The following is a 12240-nucleotide window of genomic DNA, read 5'->3' as shown; positions in this document are numbered from 1 at the left end:
TCAGGGCCTCTCCACCATGGCCTGGACCCCTCTCCTGTTCGCCCTCCTCACTCTCTGCACAGGTGCTGCCCCCAGGCTCAGCCCGAAAAGTGACCAGAGCTCAGTCTGGTCCTGAACTTCAGCTCAGCACAGGAGCTGCTGCAGGGGGCATGAGGCTGCAGGGGTGAGACCCTCTTCCTCACCCTCACTCTCCTCTCCTCTCTTGCAGGTTCTGTGACCTCTTCTGAGCTGACTCAGCCACCTGCGGTGTCCGTGTCCTTGGGACAGACGGCCAGGATCACCTGCCAGGGAGACAGCTTAGGAAGCTATTATGTTTCCTGGTACCAGCAGAAGCCAGGCCAGGCCCCTGTGCTGGTTATTTATGGTGGTAGCAACCGGCCCACAGGGATCTCTGACCGATTCTCTGGCTCCGGCTCAGGCAACACAGCCACCCTGACGATCAGCGGGGCCCGGGCCGAGGACGAGGCTGACTATTACTGTGGGTCAGCTGACAGCAGTGATTATCTTCACAGTGACACAGGCAGACGGGGAAGTGAGACACAAACCCCCTCCCCGTCTGGCTCACACTCTCCTCCAGCCCCAGGAGGACTGTGGACAAACAGTGACAGGTCTGGCCCAGTTCCCCCAGATCTGAGCCCCCCAGGCTGCCCCTCCTCCCAGCCCTCCAGGCAGGCTCTGCCCAGGGGCGTCAGGAGTGGATTATGGCCCGAAGGACCAGGCTGTCCTGGTGTTATCCGGGCCGTGGTGTTGACTTGGGGAAAGAGACCTGAATGAAAGGACAGACAGAGGGGACACAGACCCAGTGCTAGTGGACCCTGGATATCCACATAGTGCTGACTGGACACCCATCAGCCCAAATCTCCTGGATGGACTCCCAGAACCACCCAGCTCATCAGAGCTCCTGAACCTCCAGGATCTTATGAAAACGTGGGACCCTGAACAGAGCAAAGCAGCACAGTGGACAGAGTCGGGGCCACCACGTCCCTCCTCCGGGCTCACCCACCTCCCACCCATGCTGGAGCCCCTGACAGCTCCCAGCTGTGCCCTCCCTGGGGAGGGCTGTCATTGCAGACATGGCCCTTCCCAAGGTACTGGCCCCTCTCTGAGGATGACTCAGATCCAATGATGCCTGAGGCCAGGATCCCAAGTCCCTGCCTCGGTTCAAGATGACATGCAGGGCCCCACCGCCAACTCCTCACCTGTCACCACACTGCAGGGCTGACCTGTCTAGCCTCCCACACTTCCATCCAGAGATCACACTTAACACTATGCATGCAGCATTCAGAGTGAAGTTCCAAGGATCCCAAAAAGAAAATGCAAGTCTAGAGGGAAGAGTATTGAAGGGGAGAGAGCTGCACAGAGAGAGCTCTGCAGACTCCAAATATTCCTCAGATACTGAGGGGCTCACATGTAGGAAGAAACGACGTGAGGTTGAGGAAGGAAGCACCAAGGACATTGGAGGACGGTCCACACGCGTGGAGTCACACATGCGTCCGAATAGGGCCCGCTCCGCAGACACAGGGGGAAGCTCCTAATCAAGGCATCAGGGTGAGCAGTCTGAAGAACACCCCACAGCAGTGGGGAAACTTAACCCCAGATCAAAGGCTGCCCTGGTCCCACCTAAGAAAGTGTAAAAGCAAGTACAGACAGGATTTAACTGTATCCAAGCAACTTTGCTAAAACTAAAAACAGTACAAAAACCCTATAGGGAGAAATACAAAATATCCCATATACAACAAGGAAAATCTCATAATACCTGAACCCTGTCAAAAATTTCCTGTAAAGAGTCAGGAAAATAAGAGCAATAAAAAGTACAAATGTCAGTTAATCCAAACTTGCCCTGAAATGGCCTAGATGATACAGTTTACAGATGAGGATACAAAAGGAATTTTTATAACATATTCCATTTGTTCTTGAGGTTGAGGAAAGATTGAACACATTAAGTGGACATGTGGAAGCCTAAAAGATGATCCAAATTGAATTTCTACAGATGAAAGCTGCAGTATCTGAGATTAAAATACTCTGGATGAGACTGACAGCACTTAGATGCGGCCAAGATGAAGACTAGGGAACTTGATGGCATAGCAATAGAAACTATCCAAAATCAACACAGACCATTAAAAAAACAATGACCAGAGATGTCATACCCTGCCCAAAAAACGACTCTTCTTAACAAATTTTACACATCATTCCAAGGTCCAGCTCTCACTCAAGCTCATTTCGACAAGGTAAGCTCCAGACCCATGTGGCCTTAAAAAGACTTAGGAGGCCAGCAGGAGGGGGTGAGGGTGTCCACGGCGACCTGGAACAGAGCTCCTGAGATCTAGTGGGCGCACTGAATGGGTTTAGGGGTCCCTCACTCCAATGTGAACTCAGCTTAAGTAATTACATCTGAATTGACCCTATTTCCAAATAAGGTCCCACTCTTAGGCACTGGTGGTTAGGACTTCAGCTGGTAATTGTGGGAGGTCCTACAATATGTTTGTGTATTTTGGTGTGGCCAGAAAATTTTGTCAGTGACAAAATCCCAAACCCAAGACATTTCCCTTCCCCCCCCCCATTCCTATGTCCACTATTCCATTGTCTCTGCTTTTTATTAAGTGTAAAGATAAGGATTAAGGATGTTCATAGATGGGAGAGGAGTAAATATTCATATGTGCTCAAAACATATCAAGCCCCATCCCTGTTCTTCCTACTTATTAACTTGTTTAATCACAAATAATCAATGAACAAGCATCCCCATTATATCCCATCTTACAGACGGGGAAGCTGAGGCATGAAGGGCAGAGAAACTTGTTTCACATCAGAACTGGAACGGGGCAGACCTGGCAGCAAAAGAGATCCCTCCACCCGATCCCTGGACTTCCCCACATCCTGTGGCCTCTCATTGTGTTTCCAAAACTAAGACATGGCTTTTTCCGAATGTGCCAGGAAGTTCTCTCTCTTATTTCAGAAACAAGTGACTGACATTGTGGCTTTACAGTGCTGCCCTATCCAATACATACACTATTGGAACCACGTATGTAATTTTAAATTGTCCAGTAGACACTTTTTAAAAATTAGGAGAAACCGATGCAGTTACTTTCCATAATAGGTTTTGCTTAACTCAATTACTTGAACATATCATTTCAACGTGAATTAAATATAAAAATATTGATACATTCTACACTATGCGATCCTAAATCTTTGAAATCTGCTGGGTATTTCAGATCTACAGCACATCTCACTGCAACCACCCAAACTGCATGATCAGTGGCCACATTGGTTTGTGGCCATCATGTTGGACAGAACAGGTGAGATGGATGAGGTTTCCTTGGGGGTAACTGTGCTTGCAGTATATACTCACCACCACCAGGAGGCAATGGAGGGTCCCAAGCCCAGAGTCTTTGCTGGGGAGGGCCTGCTCATCCACTTTCCACCCAGACCAGGGATATTGAGGCCCCCCAAAACAAAGGAATTTTATGCATGTATCCACACGACTAACTTCTCAAAGACAAGATGGTAAATACAACTACAATCTGACAGAAGAATCTCAGCCATCAAGCACAATTTTATTACAGTCTGTGAAACAAATGACAATAATCTGTGAATTTGTTAATTAATATTGATACATCATCCCTTTCAATAGGAAGACCATATCTGGAAACCCCATGGCAATTCAAAATGTTCTATTTTGTGCATAGGCCTGGAAGGAAAGGTGGGCCATAAGGAACATTTTATTGACATAGGATATGGATCACCTGAATGCAGAAGAGAGAGTTGTGACCAGACGGGCTCAGGAGGCCTGGGGTTGCAGAGGGAAGACCTATGGGGCCTGTTGAAGGGGCAGGGCAGGGAAGGGGCTGAAAGTTCAGGCTCAGAAGTCAGTCTCCTGGATGGAATCTTGAGCACTCATCCCTGTCTGGGGACTCTGGGAAAATCACTTACCCTCCCAATGATGGCTCCTCCTCATTAGACTGGGGAGAGGTTGTGCCTTCAGCAGAGGGTGCTGTGGGATTATTAAGATACCAGGTGGGGTGCTGCAGGAAAATCACCAAGGGTCTGGCATAGATTGGGGGCTCAAAAGTCATCATTTTGTTGAAGTAGCGACACATGTAAGAAGACGTCCATCCTGGGGGCACCAGGGGGCACTGTGGGTCCTGGTTGGGGACCCTCATTGGTCCAAGTTCCCTGGGCAGGGTTCAAGTGCAAAGGGCATGACTGACGCTTCCTTGAAGACACTCCTCTTGAGGAGAGTAAATCTCTCTCTGAAACCCACACGTGGCCCTTCTTCTGACCCCAGAGAATTACAGGCGTGAGGCCTCTGGGCTTAGGGCTCAGACAGGAGCTGAGACACAGGATGGGGAGGGAGGAGTAGATTTGCATTCACTGCTCCTCCTTTTTTGAGCTGCAAGGGGAGAGGGTAAGACAGGGCCCTGGGGAGGCTGGTCCAGCTGCACAGCCTCAGGGCAGAGCTCCCAGAAGCGCCTCCCACCCTGGCAGCAGGGATGGGCGTCAGGGGATGCTGAGCTAGAGAATACGGTCCCCACACCCTCGAGTCTCAGCCTGTGGATAATCCACTCAAATGCATTTGGGAGGGAGGTTTGTGAACATGAGGTTTCCTCCATAGCTTTTCTGAAATCTGAAAAATAAGCATCTTTCACAGCCACCAGTGCCACTGAGTCAACCTGGAGCAGCTGTACTGAGCACAGTAACCCTGAACCTGGGCACTGACCTGCCTGGGGTTGGGTGGGACTTTGGGGCTGGATCCTGAAGGTCAGCCAGGCTCCCCGTGACTGAGGCCTGAGAGGGAAAGTCCAGGAGCTGCCCGTGGCCTGGAGGACTCCACGGGGGCAGGAGGGGAGGAGGCGGCTGGTCTCCTGGGGAGGGATGGACAGGGGAGCCGGGGGCAGGACTGGACAGGACGTCAGGGCTCCGTCCTGCAGTGACCTCTGTCCCCGACTCAGCCTGGACTCACAGGGGACACAGGGCCCTCTCCCGTCACCCCACCCCAGGAAAGGGTTGTTCTCTCCAAGGGTTTGCTGTGACTTTGTCCCAAACAAGGCCTCCTGCAGGTCCCTCTAGTGGGGAGTGTCCTGCCCCCCTTACACTGTAGGAAAGGGAGCCAGCAGGATGGCAGTGAGTAAATGCACCCCCGTGCGGGTCCCACCACATCCACATGCCCCGGGGCCTGTGCTGCTAAGAACTGAAGACAGCAGGAGCCTGTGACGGACACACAGAGGGACAGACGGCAGGATGTGAGGACAAGGATGGAAAAGGGAAGCCGATGAGACCATTCCCTGCTGTGCTTAGATGGCAACCCACCAAGGAGGGGTCTGCCCCTATGCACTCGATCAGAGAGGGATGGACACCCATTAGAGGGCATCTCTCTGGTCAAGGTCATAATAGGGTCAGGGTCTGGGTGAGAACACTGTCTTCCTGTCTGTGAAAGTGACTGATGAACAGGGTGGAGGACGGTATCTCCTCCCAGGTTGGTCCGCACCTGTGGACATAGGATTAGTGACCTTATAAGAAGAGACCAGAAACACACCCCCAACCCCGAGCGAGCCACTGAGACAGACCTTCTAAGGGCAGAGCCAGAAAGTGCCTTCAGGGAGCCGGGAGACAGCTTGCACTAAAAACAATATTAGGGCATCTTGCTCACGGACTCCTGACCTCCAGAACCATGGAAAATAAATTTGTGGTGTTTAAGCGACATGTGGGTGGTATTTTTCCATGGCTGCCTGAGCTGACTAAGACAGGAGCTGGGAACACTTGCGTGTAGGTGTTTATGGGAGCATTAGTCTTCATTTCTCTGAAATGAAATCCCAAGGGTACAATTCCTAGATTGCACAGTAATTGCATGTCTAGTTTCATAGTAGCTGCAAAGCTGTTTTCTAGGGTGGCTGTACCACTTCATATTCCTACCAGCAACACCTGAGCGACCAGGCCCTCTGCTGCGCAGCCAGCACTGGTTGTGCCGCTGTTTTTTACTTTAGCCCATCTGCTCCATTCTGACTGGTGTGTAGCGGCAACTCTTTAGGGTGTGATTGACATTCCCCTAATGACTCACGGGGACCATCTTCCCACGTGCTCATCTGACATCTGTACATTCCCGAAAAGATGTCTGTTCACATCATTTCCCAAATTCCACTTGGATTTTCGTTATTTTGTTTATTGATTAGTTTTGACAAATTTTTTAATGTATATACAAGTTTTTTGAGGAATATGTGAGTGGAAAGTATTTTCTCCCACTTTACTGGATTTTTCAACTCCATGAAAAGGACTTGTATAGAACAAATGCTTTTCATTTTAATACATTTCAATTTATCTTCTTCCTTTTACAAATCATGCATGTATTGTCAAGTCCAAGAATGCTTGCCTAGGTCTAGATAAGGAAGACATTTTTCCTTTTTTTTTAAACATGAAATGAAAAAGAATATATATGTTGATTTGAATCACTTTGCTGTGCACCTAAAACTAAAACAACATTGTAAATCAACTATACTTCGAAAAATAAAAAAACAAAAACTTTAAAGAAATATAATAAAAATTCTGCCAGAGGTACATGACCAGTGTCTCTGTGTCTGCTGCTGGAATTCTGGGCTCTCGCGGCAGCATGACCGTGGTCCCCGCAGTGCCAGCTTCCAGCACTGTCCAGCCCACCACACGATAACCTCATCCCCAGAGAGGACGCCTGTGTGTCCCCAAGGCCCAGAGGGGAGCCCAGGAGCGGACTGAGAGGTGTGCGCACATGCTGGGGCAGGGCAGCCTTTCTCACTCAGCACCAGAGAGAGTTCTGGGGACCTGGGCTCAGGCCTGGAACTCAGGTCCCAGTTTAACTCCTCCTTGGATCCCAGCTGTTCTCTGCTCAGCAAGGAGCCGGTCACAAGGCCAGAGGTGGCAGGAAGGAGATTTGCATGAGGACAGCCCTTCTGAGGATAAGAGAGGCCCAGAGGCCCCACCCCAGCTGTGAGCTCAGAGGCAGAGCTCAGGGCCTCTCCACCATGGCCTGGACCCCTCTCCTGTTCGCCCTCCTCACTCTCTGCACAGGTGCTGCCCCCAGGCTCAGCCCGAAAAGTGACCAGAGCTCAGTCTGGTCCTGAACTTCAGCTCAGCACAGGAGCTGCTGCAGGGGGCATGAGGCTGCAGGGGTGAGACCCTCTTCCTCACCCTCACTCTCCTCTCCTCTCTTGCAGGTTCTGTGGCCTCTTCTGAGCTGACTCAGCCACCTGCGGTGTCCGTGTCCTTGGGACAGACGGCCAGGATCACCTGCCAGGGAGACAGCTTAGGAAGCTATTATGTTTCCTGGTACCAGCAGAAGCCAGGCCAGGCCCCTGTGCTGGTTATTTATGGTGGTAGCAACCGGCCCACAGGGATCTCTGACCGATTCTCTGGCTCCGGCTCAGGCAACACAGCCACCCTGACGATCAGCGGGGCCCGGGCCGAGGACGAGGCTGACTATTACTGTGGGTCAGCTGACAGAAGTGGTTATCTTCACAATGACACAGGCAGACGGGGAAGTGAGACACAAACCCCCTCCCCGTCTGGCTCACACTCTCCTCCAGCCCCAGGAGGACTGTGGACAAACAGTGACAGGTCTGGCCCAGTTCCCCCAGATCTGAGCCCCCCAGGCTGCCCCTCCTCCCAGCCCTCCAGGCAGGCTCTGCCCAGGGGGCTGAGGAGTAGATTATGGGCTGGCAGGACCAGGCTGTCCTACTGCTGTCAGGCCAGGTTGGGAACTTCGGACAGAGGCCCTTATGGAAGGACAGACAGAGGGACACATCCCTCCAGTGATAGTTTTCCCCACATTTCCATATCATGGTCACTGGGCCCCTCTTGGCCCAACTGTCTAGGATTTGACCACAGAATGTTCCATCCCATCTGATGCTGAAGCCCCAGGCTCCCATGGCAGCTGGGATTCTGAATGGAACACACCAGAGCAGTGGGCATTCTGGCATCTACCTCCTTCTCTCTTCCAGCCTCGTCTACTCATCCACAGCTGCTGGGAGCCTGTGACAACTCACAGCGGTGCCCTCACTGGGAAATGCTGTTGGTGCAGAAAACTGCTCCCCACCCCGGTTTATCCCACTGGTCAGAGAGGGTCAGGTGAATGATGCCTGAGGCCACCATCCCCAGGCTCTGACTCAGTTTAGGATGACCCGAACGGGCCAGCTTTAACTTTCCTGCAGAACCCTGAGTCCTCATTTGTGTGACCAAATCCTGGGTCCCCTCCCCTCTGCCCAGTCTCCCTTCCTCATCTCCTTCCAGATTTCCAGGACATGCACTTAACATCTCAGAGTCGGCTTCCAGGGAACCCGATCTAAGTTGGCCAGCTGTTCCCAGCATGCTCATCAGGGACCCGAGGAGGTTATATATACCCCCAAGTCTCTGCTTTCCCACCTAAATCCACAATGTGCTCTTCAAAATCCCCAGTTAGATCTGGTTGTCCCTGAATTTTTATAAAAAGGTGCATTGGAGACCAATAAGCTACGGTGAGAATGTTTGTGAAAGAAACTGGCAAAAAACGATTTCTCTATCCAAAGTGATGACTGAAAACTGTCACCACTATCATGCTGTCCTATGAGTAGGTGTTGTAAGTGATGGGGCCACCGAGAACATCTGTTCTGTTTCAAAGTAGGGCCCCAATTTCACAGTAGACACCCCCGTTATACCAAAGCCTTAGTCTTCATCTGAAACAGGATCCGGGGAGGAGCTGGGTTTGCACAGCTATTGACCCATCAGTTGGCTGGATATGTTCCTCCTTCTTGTAAAGAAATAAAACCTTGACATCCTACAATGCATGGCTTTCCTCACAAAAAAAGCCAGTGTCCAAACTCGTAGACATACAATGAGGAAATTTCTGGGTGACCTTGGAAAACAGTGAATTTACACCCAAAGACCATTTCCCTGGAGAATGCTTAAACAAACATGTGACAACCTGAACAATGGCACATAGATCTCCTGCTTCACACAGAATTCTAGATTCTCCAGGGGAAAGGTCCACATTAGAAATATTAAAATGTCACCTGTGGATTTTTTTTTTAAAGAAAAGCCAAAAGTTTCCTCCAAGTGCACTCCTGTCTTGCATGAGGGCGGATGTCTAATTTGGAGGATGGAAACCACATGGGAAAAAATTACATTCAAAAAGTATTGACAATTACAGATTATTAAATGTACAATTAACTTGTCACACTAATGGACCATGAATCAGCAACAGATGATATTTTATGCACCGAATCCCTAAGACCTAAGCAGTAATCCCAGGATTCCTCCAGAGGAGAGATCATGAAAAGGCTGCTCTCGTTGCTTTGAGTCTGGAGTGTGTTGTCCTTGGGCTTTCTGTTCAGCCCCACGGGGAGCAGGGCATTGTCAGCCTCCCAGGTGTCAGACGGCCCCAGGGGAGGTGCAGCAGCGCCCCCAGAGGCAGTGGGGAGAACTGACAGGAAGAATCTACAATTCAGGCTGAGAATTTCCCACAGCCCCCTCCTGGCCCAGTCTGGTTCTAGAACACTCAGAAGAGGCTATTATTTAGGGATTAAGACATCTCTCTTCTCTCTAGCCCCCAAGTGACCTTGGCATTGTCATTCCCTCTCTCAGCCCCTGCCTTTCCCTGTCAAGTGAGCTCCTTGAGTCCTGGGCTCCCAGTCACAGCAGCAAATCTGCAGACATTTATGGAAGGCAGTGACCGGTCAGCCACACGGGACAGTAGACAGGGCTCAGGACCAGAGGCACATGCAGCAGCTAAAGCCCCAGCACGGCTGCATGGTGGATACGTGGCAGGGGAGAGCCCTCTTCAGCCCTCAGGTAAAGTAGGGAAGGCCAAGGGGGTGGTCTCAACCCACCTGTGTCAATCCTGTTCCTGCTCCCCGGGCTCCATCCTGTGTTAAGCAGCTGCAAAGACCCGGATTTATTACGTGTGAATCCCCTTTGTCCCACCTGATTCATGTCGTTCCTGCCTCTCAAATTCTTAACTCAGAGAACATATTACACTGGCCCTGAGCTGGGTTTACATCCCATATCCCTCAAGTTTGCCCTGTCCTTTCAGATCCTCCAACACACCCGACTCCTCCCCACTGGCCAAGACTCAGCCCTTCCCACACTCACTTCTTACTACTTGATTTTCCCCGGTCCTGAGGGCAGCTCCAGAGTTACCCCTTTGGGGAGGCCCCCAACCTCTGATTACAGAGCAGCCTGCCTGTCATTGTCTGTCTCTTCTCTGGATTAATTATCCCCACAGCACACACCATGATGGGGTTCTTTCCCCATCACTAGTTTCGTTAACTGATGCATTTGTGCTCAGACTTTCCCTGCTTGGTCAGAATACATATTTTTTTTTAATTTCAGGACTCACTGATGAAAAGCAGAGGCATGAACAGGCGGGACCTATTGTAGTCTCACCAAGATAAGTCTGAGGGAAGACTTCTCTTGTTCTCTGGGTGATCACAGATTCCACGTGGGACCCAAGATCTTGCCAGCATCCAGGTCCCTTGTCCCTATATGTTGGCCATGCTTTCATTCTTGTGGATGACAGACCTCAGGATGGCTGCTGCAGCTCCAACTATCACACCATGTTCAAGAGGAAAGGATCTGCGTCAATTCCTGCTATTTCTTTCCTTTACAAGAGCAAGAGTTCCCCGAGATAAACTCCAGCCAACTGACCCTTACATCCCATAGAACAGCGCTGGGCCACCTGGTCAAACCTGACAGCCAGAGACCTTGAAGAAGCAAGTGTTTGGCTTTTAAATAAACACTGCAGGCAATGTGTAGGTGACGGTGGTAGAGATTCTCTGCCGGGTGTGCAAAGCCACTGTGTCCCCTGCACTGCCCCACGCACAGGATGGAAACACCCTTCAAGCAGGGACTGTGTCCTGTTCATGCTGAATTCCCTGGAGGGAATGTGCCAGCCCAAAGTGGGTCTGAATGAACATTTCCCGGTGGGTGTGGTCCTAACCGTGCCTTTTGGAGCTGTAGCCGCCACCCCGCATCAGGCCCATACCCACAGCTGGCACCAATAAGAGCCACCCCCTGAAGGAGGTGTCCCCAACTGCCCATCCCACCTGCGTGACCTCCTACCACCCCACATACAGGAGCAGGGATGCCTCCGTGAGCCCAGCCCCCTCCTCTTCCAGATGAGCCCGTTCGTATCTTCACGGGTAATCTCAGCCCCTCGTGCCAGGACGTGAGGCAGACAGAGCTACGGACGGGGAGTAATTCCTGATTGGGGTCGCCATCCCTGGATCAGGGAATCACCACCTGAGCAGTGCGCTCTGAATCTACACCTAGAACTGAGTCTCCGCCTCCAGTGTGAAGCGGCCACCAGGGGGCAGCAGAGGTAGCCTGGCAGAGCCACCTGGAGGAGTGGTGTCCTGGGCGTCAGGGCTCCAGTGCCGGGGAAGGACTAACCAGGACCTCACACCTGAGGACAAGTGTCCTTCTGTTTCTACAGTGTCACCTTCACTCTCAAGTACATACTTCTGTCTCCGTGTGTCCCAAGTCCTGCTCTTGGAGACGGTGCCTGTTTCCTTGCCCCACACCCACTGCCAGCCCACCTAATACCGCTAAAAAGCCACCGCAGTCCGGAAATGCTCATCCTCCCTGTGACCACACATTGCCACTCCCCTCCCTGTGCTCAGAGCCCCTGTCCTCCAGACACAGCTGCTCCTACTCCCTGGAAGCTCTCCCACTGCCCCCCCAACCTGTCCCTCCACTTACCCCTCACAGGGAAGGGGGGGAACCAGAAATTTCCACACTTCCTGTTTCCCAGTATCTGACACACAGCAGTCACTCAATCAGCTTTCCATAATTGTGATGTTTATGACGTATATATTTTCCCAGCAACTGAAGGGAAATGGATTAGGATTGACATTCCCTTGCAGAGTTATTAAACCCTGAAGCCCCCTCTCATTCTCTCATAGAGCAAACATTTCTTTTAGCCCCTTGTCTGTTCCTGCCCCTGAGGCACGATGGGGACACTGAGACACAGCCCCAGGAGCTCACAGCCCAGGGCAGACACAGCACCGCGATGGCCTGGAACACTCCATGTGCTTTGTCAAACCGTGAATTTTATTCAGTCTTGGGCCCGGGAGCTGTGATCCGGGGGATAATCCTGTACAGTCTAAGCCTCCTAGTGTCACCCATGGAATGGGTTCAGAGAATACAGACCCACCTCTGAGCTCTCAGTGGCCAGGCCCGTCCAGGAGTGAGGCCAGGACTCAGACTGGGGTGGAGATGTCACCCCCAGACCACGGGACCAGAAGG

At 51.5% G+C, this 12240-nt stretch overlaps 2 gene segments (V, D, J or C); both read left to right on the top strand.

Annotated features, from left to right (window-relative positions):
- On the top strand, positions 1 to 1222 carry LOC103000168 (immunoglobulin lambda variable 3-19-like). The segment is given in 3 exon segments: positions 1 to 62; positions 209 to 532; positions 1167 to 1222. Coding segments are annotated over 3 exon segments (426 nt in total).
- Positions 1223 to 6986: 5764 nt separating this feature from the next.
- Positions 6987 to 11200, top strand: LOC102999895 (immunoglobulin lambda variable 3-19-like). The segment is given in 3 exon segments: positions 6987 to 7032; positions 7179 to 7502; positions 11112 to 11200. Coding segments are annotated over 3 exon segments (459 nt in total).
- The last annotated feature ends 1040 nt before the right edge of the window (positions 11201 to 12240 follow it).

This window comes from Balaenoptera acutorostrata, chromosome 13 (genome assembly GCF_949987535.1).
Source record: "Balaenoptera acutorostrata chromosome 13, mBalAcu1.1, whole genome shotgun sequence".
Lineage (NCBI taxonomy): Eukaryota > Metazoa > Chordata > Mammalia > Artiodactyla > Balaenopteridae > Balaenoptera > Balaenoptera acutorostrata.
This window is presented reverse-complemented; position numbering and strand designations above follow the sequence as displayed.